The sequence below is a fragment of the Sciurus carolinensis genome, chromosome 13 (assembly GCF_902686445.1).
Source record: "Sciurus carolinensis chromosome 13, mSciCar1.2, whole genome shotgun sequence".
Taxonomy (NCBI): domain Eukaryota; kingdom Metazoa; phylum Chordata; class Mammalia; order Rodentia; family Sciuridae; genus Sciurus; species Sciurus carolinensis.
The window spans coordinates 22,477,624-22,504,423 of NC_062225.1; the positions used below are offsets into that span (position 1 = coordinate 22,477,624).

At 41.5% G+C, this 26,800-nt stretch overlaps 1 protein-coding gene across 1 annotated transcript in view; it reads right to left on the reverse strand.

Annotated features, from left to right (window-relative positions):
* Positions 1 to 18,026, reverse strand: part of Tgfa (transforming growth factor alpha) — a 97,014-nt gene extending 78,988 nt beyond the window's left edge. The window contains exon 1 of the mRNA XM_047521828.1: positions 17,575 to 18,026. Coding sequence (XP_047377784.1) covers positions 17,575 to 17,614 — 40 coding nt within the window. The 5' untranslated portion in view covers positions 17,615 to 18,026. The remainder of the gene's footprint in view (positions 1 to 17,574) is intronic.
* Positions 18,027 to 26,800: the final 8,774 nt, after the last annotated feature.

Sequence of the window (26,800 nt, forward strand, 5' to 3'; positions counted from 1 at the left end):
AGCAATGACCCATCATCTCAAGGAGGAATGCAAATATATGACACACGGATCAATGTCTCCCTACTGAACCCACAGCAGACATTACTAGTTGATCACAGCACTGTTTCCCACTAACCTCACATCCACCCATCAATTCCTTCTCAACAGCCACTTCCAAGTGATAAAAACTGGCCTAGAAGATGGAATTATTTCCCACTTCTCAAGAAAATATCTGCTGCTAGGTCAATGATGTTCAGGGGGTAAGAGGTGAAGAGGGGAAGGAAGGGGGAAGTGAAGAGAGATTCTGGGGGTAAATTATTTATAATAATAAAAACATATTAGCCAACCACTGAATGTTACTGCAGAAGCTGAAGACAGGCATAAAAGTAAAAGTGAAATAAAAGGCCTATCAAGTAGGAAATAAAAACTGTAGATGAAACACCCCCCTGCCCCCGACATATACACAGTCTCATGAACTCACACAGAAATGTTACCGCCACTAATGCAAGAGGTCACCCAAAGACACCTATGGGTATAACTACAAAATTAAAGTGGCTGCTCCCCACCCCCACCCCAGGACCAGGGAGATAACACGTAAGAATAGCAATAGCTATTCATATCAACTTACCTTCTCAAAGCAAACAGGTTTTATACAAACCCCCAGATTTTCAGAAAACTCCTGCCTATGAAACCTCTGAAAATAGCTCATCAGAGATAAACAGCCCAGGTGAAAACAAGGCCTGAGCCATTTATACAAGAAGCGAAACTGGAGAAAACCAAGAACACCATAGAGCTAGGCAGTGGAGCACAACCCAGATTTCTTCAGGGGTTTCTATTTATCTCACTGGTGGGTGGGTGGGGCTAAACATGCTTTTTCACAAAAATTAATGACTTTATCTTCAAGGCTAAACAAGGAGGCCATTTGTGCCCTTCTGCTGTGTTCCCAGTGAAGTCAGAAGTCATCATGGCCCCAGAGCCTACCCTTGGCTGAGCCAGAAACAGGCTCTGGGGCCTTGGCCAGCTCAGGGAAGCAGACCGTGCACCCCAGGATAGGGGCTGACCCTCAAGCCTGCTCTGGTCCCTGCTCACCAGGACAGGTGGTGCCCTCTTTGTTCAAGGAAGTATATTCAAGGGAAGATGCTTATCATTTCACATAAAAACAAAAACAAAAACAAACCCCTCCTCTATGCCTGCAGTTCATTTCTCAAAGCTGGGAGCTCAGATAAACTGTGTCCTCTCAGACGGCTCCATCCTTGCCTGTGAAGGGTCCCCTGCTGGAGCAGAGTCCTCTCCTTTCTTCAGGCAGTTCCTCCCTCAAAGCCACCAGAAACAGCCAGAAAATATTGTCCCCTGGTGACAGAAGTGCATCTCTGAACAGGAGGCAGGTGATTTCCTGTCCCCTTAGAAAGCCAGCTTTTTCCTTGTTATCATTCACCAGCTCTCTGTCATTTGACATCTTTGGGATTCCAGCTGAAAAGATGAACATTTTTAACCCAAAGTGACAGCCCTGTTCCCAAAACTTAAAAACTTTTCCCCACTCCCACCCCCGCTGAATGTTACAACTCAAATGCACCAATCAGACAAGGAGCCAGTGTTAGGCGGCAGGTCCCCAAGAGATGAGGAGACTCAAAGGAAGACCAAGGGAGGCCACAGCGTGACGTGGAGATAACCTCTGGGCAGTGCAGAGAGGAGGCGCTCCGCTCTGGAAGCAATAGCATTTTCACAGGAAGCTGCTCTCCTTCTGTCCTGGGAGATGGTCAAGTTTCTGGCCTCTGACATCACCTCTTCCTCCCTGGGGACCAGCAGAATGAGCTTCGTACATAGTCACCAGTGGGTCCACTTTTAATTTTTATTTTTTTGGACTCTGTAGTGAATGAAACCTATTTTAAGCAAACCAGACATATGAATGATTTGGATTCACAAATTAAGGGGAGATTCATTCTAGAAAAGGATCGTCCAATAAGGTCCTTTAAGATACAGAGGTTTAAAACCCACCCTCTTCCCCAGCAGCTCACCCACTGTGAGGAGGTCCGGCACACTTGCTGATTTGTGTGTAACACGTGGCGTGCCAGTGTATACGACTCACCTTTCCTCAAAGAAAAAAACAGCCCGAACAAACATTTGTAGAATGCCTGAACGGTGGCCCTTCTCGAACACATTGGGACCCAGACTCTAACCAGACACTCAAGTGACTCCACAGGAGTGTGAAGGCCATCAAAAACCACTGCCAGCTGAGTGATGCTCCTACGTGCAAGCCAAAGGCAAGTGCTCTTTCCCTTCTTGTCTGCTATTCTATACAGTCACTAGAAATGCCTGTGCTTTTTGTGGGTATGTGTCATCGCTAAAGTTGGGGGAGAAGCGTTTGGAAGGAAGGCAGCTATTAGCAAAACGTGCTAATGCAGGTTCTATCTTTAGTTGGACTGTGAAGAACTAAAAGTGTTAACTCACAAGTGTTAAAGACTCCTCTGTCTTCTGCTATTATGTGGGGGGAATGTTGGCTGGGAGGTGAAGTGGGCAGAGGAGGAGTTGGGGACAGCACCCCAGGAGAAGGTGTTAGAGGCTGCAGGTCACAAGCTTTGTGATTTTCAGGCATGTCACCCACTGGGGGACAGATTGCATCAATGGAAGAGATCACCCTTTAAAACAAACACCTTTTTAAAAAATGTATGATTAAAAATGAAAATAGGCTCCTATTAGCAAAATCATTATAAATTCCCTGATCACAAAAAAAATATGTCACATAGTATGTCTTGTGTGACTGTCATGTGAACACCTGGGCTCCACTGAGGAGGGAAAAGACCCTCTACCATACTTATTTCTTTATGATATTTCACAGTATTGAGAAGTAGTAGTCTTCCTTCTCAGTTTTTGTGCCTCAGTTTCCTCATCTATGAAATGGGAATACTCAACATAACTCACAGAACTGCTTCATGTGTTAAAGGAATTTGTGTAGCATGTAAGGCATTTAAAGAACTTTCCATATGCCAGCACCCTTCTAAGTGTGGGGCATTCTCCACACAAAGTACCCTTGTCCTGTTATACAAGACCACTTCTTTTGAGCCTAAGATGTCCACTCTGCTTCTCATGCCCTTTTATAAAAAAATGATGTCTGCTTGTGCCACTATCCACAAGAATCAGGGGCTGGGGGGCGAGGGACAGGTCATGGTTCTCTATGTATTAATACCTCCAAATCCAGAGGAGTATCTGTACATGCTTATATGTCTATTCAAGTGAAAAATCCATAAAATAAATAATCTAAGTAAATTAATAGCACCCCTCACTTTGTGCTGATTGATCTTAATTTTGCTGTTCACCCCATTGGCCGTTTGATAACAGCATGAAGTGAATACAGTAGCCACAGTGGGTAAATTAAGAACCAGATGTTACATTAGACTTGGTTCACAAAAATCACAACTACTGTTTGATCGCTTACACACATCCTATGTGAGATGATAGCTGCAGTATTCCACATGATCCATTCTTCCTGTTAAGAATGCCTTGCTTTGTATCTGAAATCCAAATCACCAATTTAGTGGAAAGGACCGTTCTGTTTATTTTCTGCCTGTTGCACAGTATGGGAAAGAAGCCCTTCACCAGAAAATAAGCTCATATTACATAGTGAGTTGTTGTCTTCCTAAGCATAAGTCTCTCACTTTCAAGTGGTTCACTGGTGTGTAACCAGCCCGTTAGCCAAAATCTTCATAGAGGTTCAAAAAAGAATTTACTTGAAATCATGGCCTCAATAGAAGAAGGTCCGCCATCTTGATGCTAAGATAGCATTAGTCCAGGAAATTGAAATAATGGTTTAATTCTCATTCTTTTTTCCCTCCATTAAGAAAATTAAAATAGAGCAGAGTTCTGTTTAATTAAGGCAGGAAGAAAACTTGATTCACTGGAACTTCCCATTCACAGGTTATAGTGCAGAGTCTGCAGCAACTATGGGTACCACATGGGGATAAAGGGTTTACCTTCAGGCACTGAGAGACTCTGAAATAGCTTTAGAATCATTAAAGGATGATGAAATCACACAATCCTTAATGTGTACATGTGCCTAACAACAGTGCCAAAATCCATGAGGCAAAAATTAATATAACCGCAAAGGTAAAAAGATGAATTTACTATCACAGGTAGAGATTTCAACACCCCTATATCAGAAATGATTGGATCCAGGGGGCATAAAGCAGTAAAGACATAGATAAATTCAACAACTATCAATCAACTGGATATAATGGACATCTATAGACCATGTCATCAACAACAGAATACACATTCTTCTTAAGCTTATGTGGAATGTTCACCAAGACAAGACACATTCTGAACCACAGAACACACTTTGCCTTAACAGATTTAAAGGAATAGCACTCATACAATGTATGCTCATGGACCACAATGGAATTGAACTAGAAATCATGAATGGAAAAATAGCTGGAAAAATTCCCAAAGACTAGAGATTAAGTAACATTTTTCTAGAAAAAAAATGCATAGATCACAAAAAGGAATTTCAAAAGAAATAAACATTTTGAATTAAATGAAAACATAACAGTGAAATATGTGGGGTGCAGAAAAAAGCAGTAAAGAGAAATTTATAACATTGAATGACATTATCACAAAAGAGGGTCTAAAGTCAATAATTTAAACTTCTACTTTAGAAACCTAGAAAGAACATTAACCGGAAAATGATAAAGTTATTTAAGTCACTGTTGTACTCTAAGCATCTGAAAATCAGTCATCCATATGGGTCGGAACTTCTCAAATTTTTTCAGCAAAACCTCCAAAGTAACAAAGAGAGGGAATTCGTACTTATTTCTCTAGATTCTGGGAGCACAGTATTCAATAAGCCAATGAGGGGGAAAAAAAATCACAATTTATCTTGTCTTATATTTTATCCTAAAAATTACTTTTGATATTTCAATCTTGAATTCTATTCACTAACACATCTGAGTTTGTTTTAATATAGAAAACAATGTTTGATTTCTTTGTCATTTCCACAATCCCAGAGTGCTGGGGACTCGAACCCGGGTCTCCAGCATGAGAGGCAGTCACTTTACAAGATGAACTATATGGCCTTCACCTGAAAACAATGACTAGCCAGTGGAGTTTCTCTTTCAGTCTCTGATGAATCCAAGTTCCAGAGAGCGATGTACCAGGTTTGGTCTGTGGTTCCAAGAATGTCATGTCATATTCCACAGCACTCCCATATGAGAAGGTGACATAAAGTCTGGAAGACTACAGGCCCACTTTGTGATCTCTGATTCCTATCTGTCACTGAAATATACTATCTAAGGGACTGGGGTTATGGCTCAGTGGCAGAGAAGGGAACATAATCTGGCTCACCAAGCTCTTCAGTAGAGTGAGACCCAGTGCCCACCAGCCCTAGCCGCCTAGGGAATGAGGTAAGTCACCCTTTCTCTCCAGGGAGAGCATCATGGTAAGTGATCCCTCCCTCCCAGGCTGTCTAGGTGGTAGGGAAGGAGGAGTCTCCTCGCAAGGAGTAGTGATGAGTATCCGCTGTAACACACCGTCGACCTTCCTGGTTCTCAGTATTTCCTGCCCCAAATTCCTGGTGCAATGATACCTCCTAACCCACAAGAGTGATTCTTACAGCTGTGATCCTCAGATCTGTGGACCCCCCACAAATAGACCCAACTACTTCTAAGGACCTATCAAGTGACAAAAAAGGGGGAGGAAATCTGTGAGTGCAGGAAAATAAAAAGTATTCAACAGATGATTTTAGAGGTACTGGATCATTTTTTGACAAAAAGACAAATTAGGTTTTTGTCTCAAATAGGACACCAAATATATTCCTATAGAATTAAAATTTAGACCTAAAAGTACGAGAAAAAGTTAGGAATTGGCAGGCCATAGAAAATCCCTTCCTTGTCCCCACATTATGTATTACATAAAAGTAGAAACCTCAAGAAATTATGAACAGATTTTAAGACTTTAAAAGTTAAAACCAAAATCAAAACCATACTTCTGTAAACCTAAAACATAACACATAAGAATTTAAAAGACAAAATATTTTTAAGGAATATTTTAAAAACTGCTTACAAATCTGTAAGAACTTATCTAAGGGACTGGGGTTGTGGCTCGGTGGTAAAGCACCTGCCTAGCATGTGTGAGGCACTGGATTTGATTCTCAGCACCGCATAGAAATAAATGAATAAAATAAAGGTCTATACAGCCACAACAATGTTCATAGCCACTCAGTTCACAATAACCAGATTGTGGAACCAACCTAGATGCCCTTCAATTGACGAATGGATAAAGAAACTGTGGTATATATATATATATACAATGGAATATTACTCAGCCATAAAGAATAATAAAATTATGGCATTTGCAGGCAAATGGATGAAATTGGAGAATATCATGCTAAGTGAGATACGCCAATCTCAAAAAACCAAAGGACAAATGATCTCCCTGATAAGCGAATGATGACACAAAATGGAGGGTGGGAGGGGGGCAAGAATGGAGGAAGGAGGGACTGTATAGAAGGATAAGAGGGGTGGGAGGGGTGGGGGGGAAGAAAAAAAAATAACAGAATGAATCAGAAACTATTACCCTAGGTAAATGTATGATTACACAAATGGTATGCCTCTACTTCACGTATAAACAGAGAAACAAGATGTATCCCATTGGTTTACAATAAAAATGAATTAAAAAATAAAGGTCTATCAACATTTAAAAAAAAATCTTTAAAAAAGAACCTATCTAAAACATGGCCTAAGGACACAAATATGTCGCTCACAAGAAAATAAGCAGAAATACTTGAATGTTAAAAAGCATTCAATCTTACTAAAAACCAATGAAATACAAATTAAGATAATTTGATACTATTTTATATAGTCTAGAAAATGATAATAGTCACCACAGGCAAGTTTGCTGATAAGTATGCATTCACTCATAGGTGATAAAAATTACAAATTTACAAGCTTTTCTGGGAAGTATGTTGTCAAAACATATTAAGAGGAAAAATGTGGACCTAGTAAACCATTTCTGGGGACTTATCCATAGAAAATGATTAAAATATGTTGCAAGAATTTTCATTTTCATTTCAGGTTTGAATATTTACAAGTTTAAAACAATCTACATCCCCATCAGTAAGAGAGGGATAATTGAGTGAGTGCTGCATAATGGAATTCATTATACACATTAAAATACATTTATAGATATATTTATATGTTTGCCATAGAAATATTGTCCCTATATACTGTAAGTGAAAAGCAGATTTTAAAACAGAATCCTCCAAATGCTGTTTTTGGAGGGGAAGAGTGAATATACAAATATCTGTATCTACGCCCAGAAAGAGGACTGGTAGTGTAGCCAGGAGCTAAACCTGGTAAGACGTCTGGCGAGCAGGATTTGGGGATGTTTTTAGATTCTCTTGTCTGTAGATTCTGGTTTCTGTTTCATTTTGGAAAAAGAAAGAGCAGCCAGGCATGGTGGTGCATGCCTGAAATCCCAGCAGCTCCCGAGGCTGAGGCAGGAGGATCCCAAGTTCAAAGGCCAGCTTAGCAAGAGCCTAAGCAATTTAGTGAGATCCTGTCTTAAGTGATAAAAAGGACTGGGGATGTGGCTCAGTGGCTAAAGGCCCTGGGTTCAATCCCTGGTACGAAAAACAAAACAAAACAGGATTTAACCAAGGCTGGTAGAGAAGGAGCAGATCCTGAACACCCACCTGGGGAGGAGGCAACCAAAAGGTACACAAGTTTTATGGACATGAAGTGGTCTACGCTGTGGCCAGCACAAGGGGTATGTGTGCCTTGGGGATTTTCTTTAGAGGGCAGGTGGGTGGTTGATGAGGTTCAGGGATATTCCAAATCCAGAAGGATTCCCCAACTGTGTGATCCATGAGTTGACCTCACAACCCTAAAAAAATGCTCGGGCCCCAGGCTGGCTTTCATTCCAGTTCAGGGACCTGTGAGTCATCCCTGAAACCCTAATTATAACACCCAAGTCTGCTATGTGCAAAATACATCTGTCATTGTTTCAGTCTGCATGTGTGTACAGCATGCAAACCAGCCTGGTGATGGAAAACTCATAACCCAGAAACCACTGCAAGGTGAGACGGGCTCAAGCCTGGGGTTCCAACTGAGGCCAGTCACCAATAAGGTGAACAGGTCATGTTCAGCCATAATTCATAGGCCAGTTCCTCAGGGCCACTGCCATGGTAAAAGTTACAAGTCTGAAGCTCTTTTATCAACCCAGCAAAAATCTGCTAGATGTGTGTTTCCCTTGTTGGTCGCCAAGGCCTGGCAGAGAGAAGGGAGAAGAGTGTGTAATTGCAAACCTCTCATTTATCAGCTTTGGCTGCTTTTGAGTCACCACATTACGTGCATCATTTAGCCAGTTAATCTCCTGTGCCTCTCCGAGTTACAGTAATTACCCTAAGAATGCCTCAGACCTGGCAAGAGATGACAAAAGAATAGCAAAGACACATCTATCCTCCGTGCACCCAGTACAATTGTTGACTGACCTCATTCAAACTCAGATTAGAAGCCCTAAAGGACTCAAGCTGCAGAGATGGTTCCTCTTTAAGAATATAATATTTTTACCTAGAGGTACCGATCTTAAAAACAAAAGAAATAGACAAAAACTAAGCAAATGAACAATAAAAAAAAATTCTCCTACACAAGCATTGACTGTGCCTTAGTAGCACCTAAAGGACACACTAGCGTTTCGGAGGGTTTTAAGTTTTTTAAAGCTTAAGGAAGCAGAAGGATGCTACTTAGCAGCAACGTCCCCACTGAATCAGAGGTGGCATTACTATGACAACTTTGGTACATGTGTTATGCAAACAAACTGAAGTTATTTAGCTGGTCTTATGGGAACAGTATTAATTATAAAACTTTCCCTTGAATTTTAATGATTTTAAATAATTTTCAGCCTAAATGTAATCAAGAAGAACTTTCAAATCATTTTATTTGGGAGGCTCTGGTGCCGAGTTTGTTTCACTGTGTTAAAGTCACCAAGGATGCAAAGAGAAAAGAATTTCGAAGGCAAGTATTTATAAATCTATGTTAAATTTTGGAAATCTGAATTAAGCAGATTGTGAGGAAGACATGTAATTATCAGAACTGACTTGAGAAACAGGAAAGTTGAACTAATTATTCGTGATGGTTTGGAGTTGACATGTCCCCAGGAAGTTCACATGTTGAAGGCTTGGACCCCGGTGCAGGGTGCTGAGGTGGGGCTCTTGGGAGGTGATTACATCTTGAGGGCTCTGACCTCATAAATGGATTAATCCACTTGTGAATTCATAGCTGAATGGGTTTGGGGGGAGGAACTCTGTTATAAAAGCAAGCTCTCTTTCTGCTTTCCCAGCTGTCGTGAGGTTAGCAGCTCTGCCCTACCACATGATCCCCCAATGCCATTTTGCCTCACACAGGCCCAAAAGCAAAGAGTCAACCGACCATGGACTGAAGCCTCTGAAACTGTGAACCAAGATAAGACTTTCCTCCTCTTAAGTTCCGTATTTCAGGTATTTTGTCACAGCATAAGAAGCTAACTAAGACAACATTAAAAAGGGTGGGGCCAGGTTCAGAAGTTTCATAAGCTGTTTCTTTGAAGCCTCCACAAGAACCATGGGTTTTCATATTTCAACTACCAGAGCACAAATGAGATGTTTCAAAATTTATTTTAGAAAGTTGGCGTAAGAATAATATCAAAACATAAAAAAGAAAACAAGTTCCCAGACAATTCACAATGGGTCAAATCTAGCAGTATACAGAGAGAATAATACCACATGGCCAAGAAGGGTTTGTGTCAAGAATTTAAAGATGGCACCGACATAATTGAGTCAATAAATGTCCTTAAAATATTTTGGGACAAAAAAAACCCACGTTATATCCTCCTGCTTTGAAAAATTAAATATAACAAAATACCAAAGCACTTATTAAGTTATAAACAGAAGTATTTTATGAACACAAAATTGTGTATATATACATATATACACACACACATAAAACCAAAAAGTCAGCTTCATATCTAACTGTTAAATGCACAAACATCATCAGCAAATCTATGAAGAGAAACAAGAATATCTATTGCTTTTTAAAAAATACTGTTCTTAAAGTTCTAGTCAGCACTATAAGAAAAATAATAGACAAGAATATTAAAAGGAAAGGGGCAAAGTTATCATTATTGAAGATTACATGCCATCTGACTAGAAAATTAAAGAGAGTCACCTGAAGTTTGGAATCTTAGAATTTTCAAAACACCAGTATGAAGAGCAAAGAGCTTTTATAGACCAGCAATAACCAATCAGAATAGACAGCAGGGGTTCGTCTCACCCACTAGTACACAGACACATGAGTACCAGGACTCTCTCTTGCTCTTGGTTGATTCCCTAGCACCTAGAAGTATTTCTAACACAGAACAGGTGCTCAGTAAATAAGATAAACAGATGAACAAATTCAAAACACGGGCCAGAATACCAAGCAATGGCACCATACTGAAATTCCACAATTAGATTCAAGGGTTTATAAAAATTGAGCATATGATAAAGATGATACTTCCAACCATAATACCATATAACATACCCTAGAATAAATTATAGATAAATTATTTCAATACATAACCACTATGATTAGACCACTAAAGATTAGAAAGAAAAAGGTAAAAAAAAATTTGCCTTATCTTAGGATAAAGGAAAGCTTTTCTGAATATATAAGCAAAGTAGAAACTTACAGAGAAAGATTTATAATTTCTGCTAAATAAGAATAAACACCTTAGGTATATCAAAATGCCATGAACAAAAAGTAAAAGATAAACAATAAATGGGGAGGAGGAATACTTATATGACTGGTAAATGGTTAAAATCCTTTCTACATAAAATGTTGTCATTATAAAGTCCTTTAAAAAGAATGATCAACCAACAAGACAATTTGAAAAGGTTAAAGTACAAAATAACAAGATGACAAATGATAAAAAGTTTACCCACCCTAACAAATACCTCATATGAAAACATGGCTGAGATCTTTTTCTCCAATCAAGTTGGCAAATGTTAAGTCTAACTTATGGTATTATGGAAAATTCAAGAAAGCAGACATTTGTAAACTGCTAGAGAGAGAAAAATCCCATTTCTGGGAATTTATCCTAAATAATCAAAGATGTGCCAAACATTTATAGACAAGACTGTCTGTTGTATCATTGATTTTCCTTGACTTCAGGCATTATAAACTTAGTATATGCTTGTTATAAAAAATTAACTCTATCAAATCAAGAGACTATACTATTCACATAGTCCTAGAAACTGTCTTTTTGAATTTGTTATGAAAAAACTTTATTCTCTTAAATAGCTACGCAGTAAACCACTGTGTTGATATGTAAAAATAACTTAAAGAAACTCCTTAAATAATTACAGTTGTGTGGTACTGGTAACAAGACAACAATTATCACCTTTCACATTTTTCTTTGCAAATGCCAATGAGAGTTTACATAGGATATATCAAATGTGGAACTGATGACTCAGTTATTAATAGATATTACCACACTCACTTCCAGAATGTTGTTATCAGTTCATATTCTCAACAATGGTGAATTAAGTAAAACCGTGAAATATAGGAAAGATCTATGTGGCCAAAGTCTTTCAAAATTGGTTAAATTATAGTATTTATAGTCAAGGGAATATTTCCCAGCCACTAGAAATGATGTTATATATAAATGACAAAATGGTGTTTAATTACAAAAACAAACAGTGTGAGCCCACTGAATTCATGTACACTTTTTGGGGGGAGGTGGGTACTGGCAATAGAACCTAGGAACCCTTTATCACTGAGCTGCATTCCCACCCCTTTTTATTTTGAGACAGGTCTAAGTTGGCCTTGAACTTATGATCTCCCTGCTTTAGCCTCCCAGGGGGACTATGGGTGTGCAGCACCATATCTGGCTTCCTACACACCTTTGAAGAATATCTACCTATACATTCTTCCATCAGAGTCTGACAAAATGTTAAACACGGTTATCTTGTGGTGGCAGAATTACAGGTCATTAAAACAGTTCTTGTGCTTTCCTTCATTTTCCAAATGTTCTAGAGGAACAAAATATGTTTATGTTTAAGAGCATTAAGTCATATTTTTTTGACACAACAACAACATTCTGGAGACTAGCGCATTGGTGATGCAAGACTTTCCACATAACCACCCTAGGTTTTCATAAGAGTCGTTCAGGGTTGATAACAGCCTGGTGATTGTCAGAGACTGGACCTGAGGTATCCTGCGCTAGGCGCTCCATGAGGTTGTGGTCAGAGGTGCCCAGGCAGAGGTGAAACTAAGGAGCTCTCAAGCCAGTAGAGTTGAGTCAAGCGCCCACCAGCCTTACCTAAGGAGGGAGGTGGATAGCCAGGGCTCTGCTGCTAGGCTTCCTGGCCAGGAATACGAACACAAAGACTAAAACCAAACAAGGCCAACCAACAGCACACGGGCTGTTCCATAAAAGGGTTTCAGGTCTGAGCCCTTAAGGAAACCCTAACCATCTTCAAGTACTCAAACAGGTGAGGAAGACAAAGTCTTTCGAGGTAAGAGGACAACAAAAAATTAAATGCAGAAAAGCACAGCATACATCAAGTAGGGGAAGGATTCTGTGCGCACACACTTCTGTCTCCTCTGACTTAAGACAAACCGTTTATAAAAGGTATAAAACTCCATTTCAATAAACTTCCAACTTTTTCTAAGCGTAGTAATAACTATTTATTTTTAAGTCATATTCAATACAATAAACTCCTAAGGCTTGAAAAAAACTGACCCAGATTTTTAGAGTTGGCCTGAAGGGAATATGTCTTGCAATTGACGAACTCCTAAGAGATGGTTCTAATAGCCTAGATTTTTGGCTTTCCTGATTCTCAGAAAGATTTTTGTATTTCCCATTTAATAGGGGACATAAAAAAGTTAACCAAAGCCACCATAAAAACCCCCATTCTCCTTCATCTAGAAACAATCCTAAATATACAAGTTCCTTAGCATAGAATTAAAATTAGGTGATCCGAATGATCTCGCTGATAAGCAGATGAGGACATATAATGGGGGTGGGAGGGGTAAGCGTTAGGGTTAGGGTTAGGTTTAGGGTTAGGGATAAGGAGGTTGGTAAGAGTGGAGGAAGGAAGGACTGTATAGAGGGAAAAGAGGGGTGGGGGGGAAGGGAAAAAATAACAGAATGAATCAAACAACATTACCCTATGTAAATTTATGATTACACAAATGGTATTCCTTGACTCCATGTACAAATAGAGAAACAACATGTATCCCATTTGTTTAAAAATAAATAAATAAAATTAGGTGATCAAAAATATTTGAAATGGTAGCAGAACAATTGTCAACTCTGGGCAATCAAAAAATAATCTGGAGGCCGAGGCAGGAGAATCACAGTTCAAAGCCAGCCTCAGCAACTTAGCAAGGCCCTAAGCAATTAGATGAGATCCTGTATCAAAATGAAAAATAAAATAAATAAAAAAGGGGCTGTGGATGTGGCTCAGTGGTTAAGCACCTCTGGGTTCAATCCCTGGTATCTAATAATAATAATAATAATAATAATCATGATTAATGCTGGTAACTTTAATAATAGGACCAGTGGGTGCATCTTACTTGGATAAAGTACAAGGACACTTACAACAATTAAGAGATCTCAGCCAGACAGTCCTTCGAAGCACATTTAATAATGGTTTGTAAACTCACAGCAGCATTTATGAATGTCAGAACGTACTTTAGATACACAGCAATCGGATAAGCCAGAAGGTCTCCCCACTGCAGCTGAGGAGCAGTGGTTCTTCAAGTGTCCCGCCCGCCTCCTCCCCACCAGCCACATCAGCCACACCTGGGAACTTGTTGGGCATGCAAACTCTCCCACCTACAGAATCAGAAACACTGGATTGGGACCCAGTAACCTGTGTTTACCAGCCCTCTAGGTGGTTCTGACTTAAGGGCACTGCCACAGAAGATCCTATAGAGGGTTTGAGTGTCGAACCAAGCACAAGATGCCTGATTGCATGTGTCCAAGTCATTCTCACGTTGGCTGAGTCAATGCCTGTTCGTGGCAGTGCAGAGACTAGGACCTTGTTCAAAACACACTTTGAAAAGGTCCTTGGCGATAGGTCCAATGAAAAAGTCATCTATTTTTCATATGTTACCACAGTAACAGTAACATGAAGCATCATTTGCTCCTGTGAGAAAAGTCTCCTATGCAGGGGACATTATTTACAGAAAGATCCCTTGATCTGGAGGAAACCGAAGTGTGGAAAAGCAAATAGGGGAAATTCAGCCTTGAAGGCTTCCATATACACCTTTAGAGCCCACATTCTAAGTGAACACTCCCTCATTATGACTGCCCAGTATGGAAAACATGTATCCTAGGCAAACCTTCACTGTCTACTCTGAAAGATGACATTTCCATGTAATGGAGAAAAGAAACATCTTACTTCAGTCCCTCTACTGAGGGCAGCCCTAAATTCCAAAAGGAAGGTGACCTATTCCACCTCCACCCATCCTTGGCATCCTCTGACAGCCTTCCTCTGACAGTCTACATCCAGTCCTCGCTGATGGGAGCTGCTGTAAAAATGTTTATCTTGGGCTATAACCTCATTTCTGTATCATAAGATCAATTTCATTTGTGTCTAGCCTTTATTTTTATAATTTATAAATAGCTTCCATATTTATCATCTCATTTGATTCTCATAACAACCTATGAGGTGGGAACAGTTTTATTATTCCCACTTTACAGATGAGAAAACTGGACTTAGTGCTGACCTCAATAAACAAGTGATCACTGAATAATATTGGGGAGATACAAGTGCTTCACATCAAAACTTAAGAACTCAAGACATCTGTCCAAAAGAACTCCCAGACTGGCTTGAGTTTGTCTTCTACCAAATGATAGTCACCAGAAATCACCTAGGTAGGTTTTTAGGTTGGGCGGTATTTTTCCAGCCTAGTAAGGGGTGAGAAGCAGGGAGATGAGGTAGTTAAAATGGACAAACTCTTCTAGTCACAGAACCCACATAACTTGCAACCATGTCTGGAATTCTACAGGGTTCCAAGTAACAACAACAACACAGTAGTGAGAGCATTAAGATTGAGTAAGCTCCTATTACATGCCAAGTACCATTCTAAATATATAAAATATATTCAATAATCCTCAACATCCCCATTTTACAGAGGAGAAAAACAAGGCACAAATAAGACAATTATCTTGTCCAAGACTACATGGTGTTCCCTGGACACTGAGGATGATGTGCAGGCGCCAAGCCCCTGTGAGGTGTGCCTGCCAGCAATGGAAACCCAACATGGGATGACAGCCCCTGGAGGAAACTGGGTTGTTTCCAAAGTTGCCATTCAGGCAACAGTCTCCACACTCTGTCACTCAAAGCATTAATCAGCAGCATTCAGGTTCCAAGTAATCAAGCATCAGCTCAGACGCCTAACAGCCCTTCTCAGACTGTCCCCAGGAAGGTTTTCTAGATCTCGCTTAGCAATGGAACATGGACTGATTTGCCTGGAACTGCCTTTAACTAATTTAAGAAAAATTAGAGAGGAAAGCAGCTTTGGAGGAAACATGGCAAATTAAAGATGCATGTGGGAGGCAGCAGTTCTAGTAAATGCAAAGAACTGACAGCTCTGATTTTTCTTTTAAAGAAATAAATAAAAAGGAGTCTTTAGTGGTGTAAATTACTCCTTTTTTTTTCTACTATTTTCCAACTGCTCACATTTTGGAAGTGTGTGAGCCAGCTTTTACATATTGATCAATCTTTTTATGTTTATACATCTTTTTTTAAGGCAGGAAACAAAGACCAAGTTGACGAGAACACTCTTAAGCAAAAGAGAAAAATTACACACAGGAGTGTGCTATGATGGAGGTTGTGGGTAGGAGCAGGACACTTTCAAAAACTTTCTCAAATTTGTTTGCCTTCACCATTTTTTGCCTTCTCTTCATTTTCACTGAATAACCACCTTGAGGTCCTAGGAGTTCAATGGAAACCTGATTTAGCAGCAAAGCAGGTTCCAGGGTATTCTACACAATCTCTCCTTAAAGCAAAGTCAGCTTGAGAGATGGTACCATTCTGACTGTAAGTAAAGTGACATTTCCTTATCCACATTCTTATAATCCTGGTCCAACCACTTACTGTAGGCCCTGTATGCTTTGATTCCCTCCTCTATAAAATGGGAATGATAATCGGTGAGTGTGAAAACTCAATGAGTTAATAAACTAGAACTGTAGAACTGTGCCTAACACAGAGTAAGCACTCACATAATGTTAGCTATTATTATTGCTATTATTTGGAAAAAAACAACAACACTTCAGAACAGGGAATCTATCCAGGAGGCTTCCAAGTATCTGTAATATTTCATTGCTTTAAAAATTTAAAACTGAAAACAAGTCAATACACAATACAAAACGCAAAAAAGGGAGTTCTTGAGAAAAGGGGATGAAAAGCCGCCTATAATCATATCACCTGTTGGTGAGTTTCGGGTGAGGATGTCGCTCGGAGCACCTCCTTCCACGACTGTCCCATATTTTCCCCTAGAGGATGCCTTCCCTCCTGCTGTGATCCTTCATCAGCCTTAATCAGGGTATCAAGGGCAGTATTGCAGGCTGTTCCATAAACCCCCTGCAATCATACACAAGTGGATGAGGTCGCAGCTCTGGGCATTGCGGGGGTCGTGGGGAGGGGTTCTAAAGCTTTCATCAGACTTTAATGACCCTGTAGCGAGCTACTTGCTTTGCAACGTGAGACTCAGGATAAAATCTACAATTCACTTCACTGAAGGCTGCAGCCGTAAGCGGGACACCTGGGCTGTTCATCAGCTAACAGCCAAGAGACCCCACACCACTAGGGGCAAGAGTTCCAGGCAGCGTGCGCCCCTGCGCTCCTGACCACTTACAGACATACCTATGAACTTCACGGTTGAAAAGCGCAAGGGGTACCCAGACCCACACCGGTGTGCGGGGTTTAACTCCCCCACCCGTCCCCTTCCCCAACCCTCATTCATTTCCAACAACAAACTCAAAAGGAAACTGGCAACGCTTGGCCTAAGGTTTCACTCCTGCCCTCGACTGACACTGAAACCACTTCTCCCAAGGAAGTTAATTAAAAGAAAAACTAATCCGCACAAAAATCCAAAACCTACCCCAAAGCTCAAGAGCTCTTAAAGTTAGAAGATTGAGGGCGTCCAAGGGGATCCTGAACTTCGGTCCGTCTGGGGTTCCAAAAGCGGCTCCGAGTCTACCCGCCACCAACGCCGGTGAAGACCGGTTTGGAGGCAGCCAGGTACGCAGGCAGGTAGGTGTGGGCATGTGCCTGAGCAGACACAGCCGCGGCCGATTAAAGTTCAAACCCGTTCACACACCGCTTCCCCTTCCCAGGCGTTCTCACGCACCACCCAGGCGGCCACTACTCAGGGAAAGCCCGGCTGCTTGACAGTCCCTCTCTTTGTAAGTCTCAGTATCTCCCTTTGCCTCCCAGGCTCCAACCCATTAAGCAGCAGCCACCCCCAACTCTCCTGCCTGCGCAGAAATTCCCCAGAAAAGAGAAAAGGAAGGGACTGGGGAGCGGCTGTCGCGGAGGGCAGAGGGCGCAGGAGGCGCAGCAGACAGCGTACTTACCGAGCGCGAACAGGGCGAGCTGTCCAGCCGAGGTGACCATCTTACGGGCGGGCGGGCAGCAGGCGCTCCAGCCTCCTGCCCTCCCTGCGGTGCCCGAGTGGCGGAGCGGCGCCGCGGTGCGGGGGAAAAAGGCGCTGGCGAGGCAGGGCCGGCCCCCGTCGCGGGCGGGCGGAGGGAGGACCGAGCGCCTCTCGGCTGGCACTACCCCGCAGCGCTGCCGGCCCGGCGGAAATGGGAAGGAGCTTACCGTCACCTCTCGCCACTCGGCGACCAGGGCACGACGGACCACCCTCCCGCCCCAACGGGGGTGCCCCCTAAGGCTACTGGGGGTGGGGATTGGGGGCGGGGACGCTGCACGCACCGAGCAGGGCGCGGGCGGCTGGGCGGGGCAAGCCGGTACTCCCTGAGCCCGGCCGCGCGAGTCTGTCACCCAGGCCAAGGAAAAGACAGGAAGCGTCTGACTTCGGACACCACCCTCAGACTGCTAGTGTGGTGCGCCCGCCGGCCCCTGCGTGCGGGGTCGCCTCCTGCTGCTCAGCTCGAGGGTCCTTGGGCGCAGTGACAGTTTCCAGACTCTAGGCGGCGGAGCGGAGCCGCCGGGCTCCTGTCACCTGCGCGGAGGGCGGCTCCTGCGGCCTCTTTCGGGCGGGGAACTGGAGACGCGGTCAGGAACGCGACCTGTGAACTTAGCCGTATGCCTGCCAAGACTTGGCCCAAGGAAATGCTCCTCCTAATCAAGCCAAAAATTTGTTAAACTAGATCTCCCCCTGCTTCCCCAGTCTCATTAGTTTTGGGGACGTCTACCTCCTGGGCAAAGCCCCGGCACATGGTGAAGATCAGGAGGGAGTTTTAGTACTTCTAACCTGACACTGATAAGGAAGATGAAGGGGGACCCTGAAGGTGCACCACTGCGCTACCCACACCCTGATGCAGGTAGTTGAGGCGAGAAACCGACCGGCAGCACTCCGTCAAGTGTGATGCAAGAGAGGAATGTTTGGTGGAAGTCACCCAGGCGGCCCTTTCAGAATTTGTGACTTTGAGCTGACCCCTGATGCTGGAATTTGGGAGGTGGATGGAACTAAGGAAAGATATTCTGAGCGGTGAATGAACGACCCATATATGCCTTGGGTACCGTCCATAAGGAACAGTACACCTCAGAGAGTCAGTGACCAGTCATAGAGCTTACAGACTAACCCTTTCCTCCTGCCTCCTCCAGCCCAGCTGTTCCTGGGGACAACCCCACTCTCCTTGAGGATGGAAGCTGTTGGGATAGGGAAACTCGGTGCTGTTGCCTTGGTGAAGTCTGTGAGTCTCAGGATTGACTTTTGCCAGTTTTTTTCATAGAGGGACCTATATTTAAAAAGGAAGCACCTGGCCATTTATCTCAACATTTGGGTAGGAAATACCAGTGTCAAAAGGGGACATTGAAAAGAGTGAAAATTTACATTGGTCAATCTTTCCCTTCATTACATTTGTCAGAAGATATGCTGTTGTTCTTCAGTCTTAATGATTTGCACTGATGGGTGTTATGGTTTAGATAACAGTTGTCCCCCAAAATCTCATGTGTGAGACAATGCAAGAACATTCAGAGATGAAATGATTGGGTTGTGAGAGCCTTAACCCAATCAGTGAATTGATCCCCTCATGGAGATTAACTGTGTGGTATCTGAAGGCAGGTAGGGTATGCTTGGAAGAGGTGGGCATTTTGGGTGTGCCTCTGGGGTATTTTATTTTATTATTTTTATTATATTTATTTATTTTTATTTTATTATTTTATTATATTATTTTCTGTTTGTCAAATGGAGTCTCTCTGCTTCCCTCCACCACACTCTTACACCATGATGCTCGGCCTCCCCTCGGGTCAGGAGGAATGGAGTTGGACGTCCATGTGCTGAGATCTCTGAAACTGTGAGTCCCCAAATAAACTTTTCCTTCTCTAATTGTTCTTGTCGGGTCTTTTGGTCACAGAGACAAAACAACAACAATAACAACAAAACCTGACTAAAACAGTGGGTGAGAGCTTCATGATAAATTCTGGGGTACATCTTTTCCTCAGTTCACTGCATTGGTGCTTCCTGACTTCTTTCAGTGTCTAGGGTCCACCTCCTTCAGCTGGGTCTTTACCTGTCTAGTGGCTTCACTGTTTCCTCCCTTGTCTATCTGCCTTGGCATCTGGAGGTAAAGAATCAGGAGTTCTCTCACTCTCTGCTCTCAGGACTAGAGACAGACCTGTCCACCTTGCTTCTTCCTGGAACATGCACACCAAGCTCAGCGTGACTGCCAGTCAGCTGCTGCGCTGAGGGTGTCAACCCCTATGCCCCTTACCCACAGAGAGTTCAGAGTCCAGGAAGTAGCACCAGAATCAAACCAGTGAACTTGTCCCCTGAAGGAGTGGAAAATCTTTTTAATCAAGAGATAATTTGTAATCTTTGTGAACTAAAAAGTACCCAAATCAAAGGACATTCTAATGCTTGAAAATCATGAATTCTCCCCCAAGATTTTCTAGAACTGGTTCATACCTGTGGTTTTATAACCTTCTAATTCATTCTTGGTTAAAAGAAAATCAGGGGTTGGGTTTTGTTTTTAACTTAAGCATTTTTTTTTTTTTTTATAAACTGAACTGAAGTTATTTTGAACATTTATTCACAAGACTATTTACTCATATCCTCATATCCTAAACCATTGATCTGGCTTTGGCACTTTATGTACCTTATTTGATCTTCACAACAACCATAAGTGATAGATCCTATCCCCTTTCCATATGACTACCACAGAGCTGAGTTTAGTAACAGCCAACAATCACCAGAGTCTGATTTTGAGAATAAAATGAGCTAGTTCCTAAGGCTCACGTATTTGCTTCTCTGCTGTGATACCTCAGTTTCCACATCTTTAATAAGGATAATACTTAACTTATTGGGTTGGATTAAGTGCAAGAATTTCTCTTATGCTTGCACAGTATCTGATATCAACAAAACTATTTTAAAAATCTTCCTCAGTGGACACATCTCTCAGTTCCCTACCATTATCCTTATTTTACCCTTTCTATATCAGTTTCTTTTCTCAGGCATATTCATATGCCTGAAAGCACGTGCACACACACATACATCTCTTCCTATGGAAAAGAGTTTTATAGTAAATCAAGAGCTATGAATTAGTGTCTCGGCTCTCAGTGTGAGGAGGAGGAAAAGAAAATTACAGAAAGCAATTTAGAACAAAGAAAAGAGTTATCCTAAAGGGTAGTGTGGTATCTTTGTATTTTAGCAATACCAAATACACGACTTTCTGAGCTGAGGGAAATTCCAGCATAGCCTCATTGAACCTGCATGGAGATTCAGGTGTGTTCCTTTACCTCCAGACTCTTGCACCTGGCTTAAGTGGCCACCAAGCCTCCTTTTTCTATGTGAACACAGAGCCTTCCTTCTAGAAACACACCTCAACTACCTTTGCATATGTGAACTTCAGCCGCCCTTGAGCTCTGTGTAATCCCCCCTGTAACATGCTGATCACAGCTTGTCCTTCCTGTGCAAACAAGAGAACTGTTATGTCCTAGGCAGAGGTTGGTAAAACCCTGCTGTCAGTTTTCCCTTTCCTTTCTTCTACATACTTATTATGGAGGGTATATTTACAGGGCCCCTTCTTCACTGTAAATAACCGCCCCCTCCTTCCTGATTCATTCATGCAAGGGATTGTGGAGTCACAAGTTCAGGGTAGCTGAGCTTGCTGTTTAGCTCGCAGTTACCGGAGACATCTGTGAGTAAACAGCCCAAGCATTCTTAGAGAGGAAGCACAGCCATGGGCCACAGCATTGGAGGAATTGCAATTCCTGCAGACAAACCTCAGAGCCAGTGACCCGAGCGGCTTCAGGTGGTTGCAGGACCTTCCCTTGGGGGCAGCAACAGATGGGGGGAGGGGTCAGCGGGAAAACAGAAGCACCTGGCACAGTAGGAGGGCGAGGGTCAGATGTCATTTGTGTAGAGAGAGAGCAAGAACTTTATAAAGGACACTGGAGAAATTTGTTTAGGCAGAGTGAGGGGATTTTAAACATGATAAGGGATTTAGGAAAAGAAATTTAATCCAAAGTGAGGTATTGTCCAGTTGTCAGCCCCCCACCTCTGGTGGCCTCAGCTATTCGTGTATTCCTACATGGGGGAAAACTAGGAAACTTCCTGCTGAGCTCATTTTTATATGGTTTTCATCAGCAGCATAATGGGCAGGGTAAGAAGTGACAATAGTCATTTGCTTTATCCTCAGTTACCAGGGTGATTTTCATTGCCAGTGTTTTCCTGTAGACCTCAAACCTCTGCTTCATGTCTTCTATTCCCCAGACTCCTGTCTGGGGGTCTGTCTCAGGAGTGCCCTGGAGCGTGTGCTAAGCTTGACTTCTTCCTTCACAGAGAATATTCCAGAATGATTCCCCAAGCCCAGTATTGAAGCTGGGAGGTCAGGGGCTCCATGAGTTGTTCAAGCATCCCCACATCCTAGTGAAGGCATTAGGCCAGCGTCTCTAGGACTCTGGGGTCCCTAAGTGGCTGCTGCAACGAAAGACATGATTTTCTCATGTAGCTCACCCATTTCCCAGTGGCCACAATGTAGCATACCTGCCCAGGGGATTCAGCACAGCTGATGCCAACCACTTCACTGAACATGCTTAGAAGAAGTAGGTAGCCCTACTACCTTCAGTTCTGTTTCTCTGTCTTTGCTACTGTCCCTAACAGCCTCAGCAATACTGCCAAAGCCTTCTGAGGACTGGAAAGATAGCCCCCAGAATTTTCAGGATTTCCCCTGGGAAAGTCCAAAATCAAATGCCTAGAAATCCTTTGGCACGTAAAACTGATGATGTGATGGAAATAGGGTAGTGACAGTCAACAGAATCAAAAGAAAGATCGGAAACAGAAAATATAAAGAATCAAGGAGAAATCTAGGAACAATAGTCACAAAGGGACTTCATATTTTATTTTTCAGTGAAGGGTCAGCCGAGCTGATAAACTCAAGAAATTCTCTCCAAACTCAGAGGAAAGAGGGGGAAATATGGCAGATAAGATAGGAGACAGAGAAAGACAAACCACGTTGTCCAAAGTGTTTTTCACTAGGGAGCTCAGGAAGCGAGCACAGAGCTGATGGAGGAGAAGCTGTCCTTACATCCTCTAACAGGAGGGGTTATGGACAAGAGCAGGTAGATGTGCATCCCAAGGTGGAGTCTCTAAGGAGACTATGCAAGTGCAAGGACAGGCTTCCATTTTGTGACAGATATCCAAAGTCTTCCCATGCTGCTTCCTTTCCAAACTCCCATTGAAGAGCCAAAGGAAAATAATGATGGGGGAAATCTATGCCATTGTTCAAAACTAAGGAACGATCCCACCCACATGTCAGGCATTTCAAGGACTTAATGCAGATGAGGCCAGTTTGAGAGAAAGTTTTGACAACCTTCAGTTCACCTCAGAGATGTGAAAAACCTCTGGGGAGAGACTCCACAAGAACCCAGTGATGCTCTGGCATTTGTGATAAAGCCTGAAGGTGAAATGCACCCCAGGAAAGTGAGCTGGGGTAACTTCTTTCTGTTTTGCAGTACTGGAGTTAGCTCTACCGCTGAGCTCCATCCCCAGCCCTTTTTATTTTAAATTTTGAGGCAGAGTCTTGCTACATTGCTCAGGCTGGCCTTGAACTTGCAGTCCTCCTGCCTCAGCCTCCTGAGGCTGAGGTCAGAGGCAGGCACCACCACACCCTGTGAAGGTGTTGCACTGTGGAGGTGAAACTCTCTCGGGTCTCCCACAGACAACCAACTCTTCATGGTTTGCTTTCATCTATTTATTCCTCACATGCCCCGCCCCCCCACAAGCCTGTTCTGTCTCAGACACTGGGTTAGGTGCTGGGGATTCAACGATGAACAAGTAAAGCATCCTCACTTGGTAGAGCCACAGAGGCAGAAGAATCAGGGCACCTCCCAGGAAAAAAAAAAAATCACTTTGACATTTGCCACATAAATGCCAAAGACAATAAATCATTATCCATGGAATTTTGAGAGAAATGATTATGACACAAAATTCTGTTTTTATCAAGGTATTTCATATAAAAAACTTAAAAACAGGAACCAATCTAGGTTCTGTTACCTGAACTATTCCACAGCAAATACTCCAGTCTCCTCCCAAAAATAAACTCAATAATATAAAAGAAATAGTGTAAAAGAAATATCCACGAATAATGAAAACAGTAAAAATCGTTGTTAAGCTTAATTACAGATTTAAATGTTGTAGCACTTACTGGTTTTGCCAGTAGGATAGACATTTTCCTCTTCTTCCTGCTAACAGAATCCCAAATTTTATTACCAGCATGCCTTTGTCCACAGGATGAGGCAAGGCAGTCCCTTGGCCATGGCTGAAGATTGGTCTGGAAGTAGGCACATGACTGTCAGGCTAATGACACAACAGGGAGGTTCTTTTGTTAGGTTTTTAAGGGAGGAATTTGCTTGATGATAGAAGCAGTGAAGTAGCCTGCTTTTCTTTATGCCTTGAAGTTAGTTGTCTATGGATGAAACACGTGGAATTGTGGCATCCATCTTGTGACCATGAGGAGAAGGCCAAGAGAATCTGAGAGATGCTCACCATCATCCTGAAACTGAATTGCTGCTGAACCGACCCTGGTCCTGCTTCCCTTTACCCCTTTTTCTATGTGGTATAATTAAATATCCTTAATGTCTGAGATATTGAAAATAATTGTATGTAATATATACACATATGTATCTATTAAGAATTATCTTCAATATCTCAGGAATAGATATATGGCTATAACACACACACAAACACAGACATATATATATATATCAGGAATTGGAATTAACTAATAATAATAATAATCTAAAGGTCCAGATTATTGTCATAGAAACTGGAGGACATGGTAGCATAGGAAAGGGAACTAAAAATGGGTTTATTTTATCATCTTTCATTGAGGAGAATAACTATTGTGAAATTTTTTTCTTTGATAGTAAATTCATTTAAGCCAGGTGTGGTGGTGCACATCTGTAATCCCAGTGACTCCGGAGGCTGAGGCAGGAGGATCGTAAGTTCAAAGCCAGTCTCAGCAAAAGCAAGGTGCTAAACAATTCAGCAAGACCCTGTCTCTGAATAAAATACAAAATAGGGCTGGGAATGTAGCTCAGTGGTTGAGTGCCCCTAGTTCAACTCCCAGTATCCTCCAAAAATTTCATTTGAAATTTTCAAGGTAACTAGTAATAGAATTAAAAATTTAACATTCAATTTCTAAAAGAAAAAGTGGGGTTTGGAGGGGATGAGACAGCAGGAAGAGAAAACAAGGAAAACTCCAAGATATAAATTCCAAGATATAAAAGCCAAGAAGCATATATATGATCAGATGCCGAAGTTTGGCTTTGTGACTTGCTTTATCCAATGGGATACCAGTAGGCAGAATGACACATGCAGAGATTTAATAAACTTTGCATTAAGCCTCACTTTCTTGGGTTGCTTCTGCCATGGAGGGTGGCAACACAACCTAGCCTAGTGAAGGACGAGAGCTAGCCAGGAGGAGCAGAGAACCCCTGCTCCCGATTCTTGAACCAAGCCCCCATCCCACCTACCCTTTGAATTTGGCTGTAAGAGTGAACCCTGCCAACCCGCAGAACTGTCCTTGTTTTAAACTAGTTGGTCTTAGTGTGGTTTATTATGCAGCAATAGGTAATAATGGACACGCTTTCTGAAACCAGAACCTATCTTTCTGTCTTTGGCACCTTGAAAGGATGAAAATTAAGCAAAGACATGATGAATTTGAATAATTTAACCACCATAGTTTATATTCTATAAATATAAATATACTCCTTTGATGGATCTTTAAAAAATATTGGAGAAATGATCATATGCCATCCCTCACATAAAACCCTAATAAATTCCAAGGGGAAATTTGTCTTGGAATATTATAGTCACTGACTATAATACAATTAAATCAGAACTTAACAAAAGGACAACTTAAATGTCCAATCGCTTAGAAATAAAAAAATATTTTTCTGAAATCACTTTGATCCAAGAGTGCTTGGATCAAAGAGAAAATTAAACCTACGCTATAAAATAATGATGAGACAAAAAAAATCAAAACATATTGCATTCGGTTGAAGCTATATGCAAAGAAAATTTTGTAGACATGATTTTCTAAATGAAGTAAAAATGCAATGGAAATAGAAAAAAGGAATAACGTAAACCTAAGGAAGGCAGAAATATGATGTCACAAAGGAAAAATGAATGAGTTAGAATAGGCAAATATTAAGAAGTAAGTGTAAGAGCACCTTTGAAATGAACAGTAAAACCAAGGCAAGATTATTCATGATATGTGGAGAGAAAATAAAAAATGTCCAGCATTGGGAATGAGGAGGGGGTTAGAACCTATGAGGAAAAGGTTTTGTAATTATAAGCAAATGTATGGATAACTCAATGAACTGGGAAATCATTTTAAATGGACAAATCTTCTAGGAGAATTTAATTGACCCAAGAAGAAATAGAAAATTTGACAAGACTAATAATCAGAGAAGAAATGGAAAATTGTTAAATAATTACTCTGTAAAAGATGACTTTTCCACACAGGTACTTGAGGACTTTAATGTTCTTGCTGTTTGAAATATGTTCCACAACAAAGAAGATGGAAGTGGTCCCAATTCATTTTTTTTAAAATTAAAATAACCCTGATATCCCAAACTAACAAAATTAGCACAAAAACAAAAAAAAAAGGGAAAACAAAAGACCAATCTGACTTAAGAGCGTAGATGAAAAATGCTAGCAAATCCAGACCATAAAAGATCTTAAAAATAATACACCATGACTAAGTAGACTTTGTTTCAGCAATTTGGGTCATGCTTTATGAATATAAATAATTTACATTTTGAATCAAAGATGAAACTTAAAATTATCTCTAATGTTGCTGAAAAGTTCTTAGTTAATGAAATACAGGATCATTGACATAAGGAGTACCTATGTCGAATCAGCACTGATAACATTCTTGATATTAACCATTGGAATCAGTCTTATTAGAGGCAGGAACCAAATAAGGATGCTAATTTATTGACTATTATGTAATATTTTTCACATAATTTGATTTGGTGAAGAATTTTTATGGTTTTGGTATTCATTACCTTTGTCTTTTCTGTCCTCACTGATTTGAAATAATGCCTTTTATCATACTGCAAATCCTTTAAATTCGTCATCTCGTGATTTGTCTATCTCAATCCCCA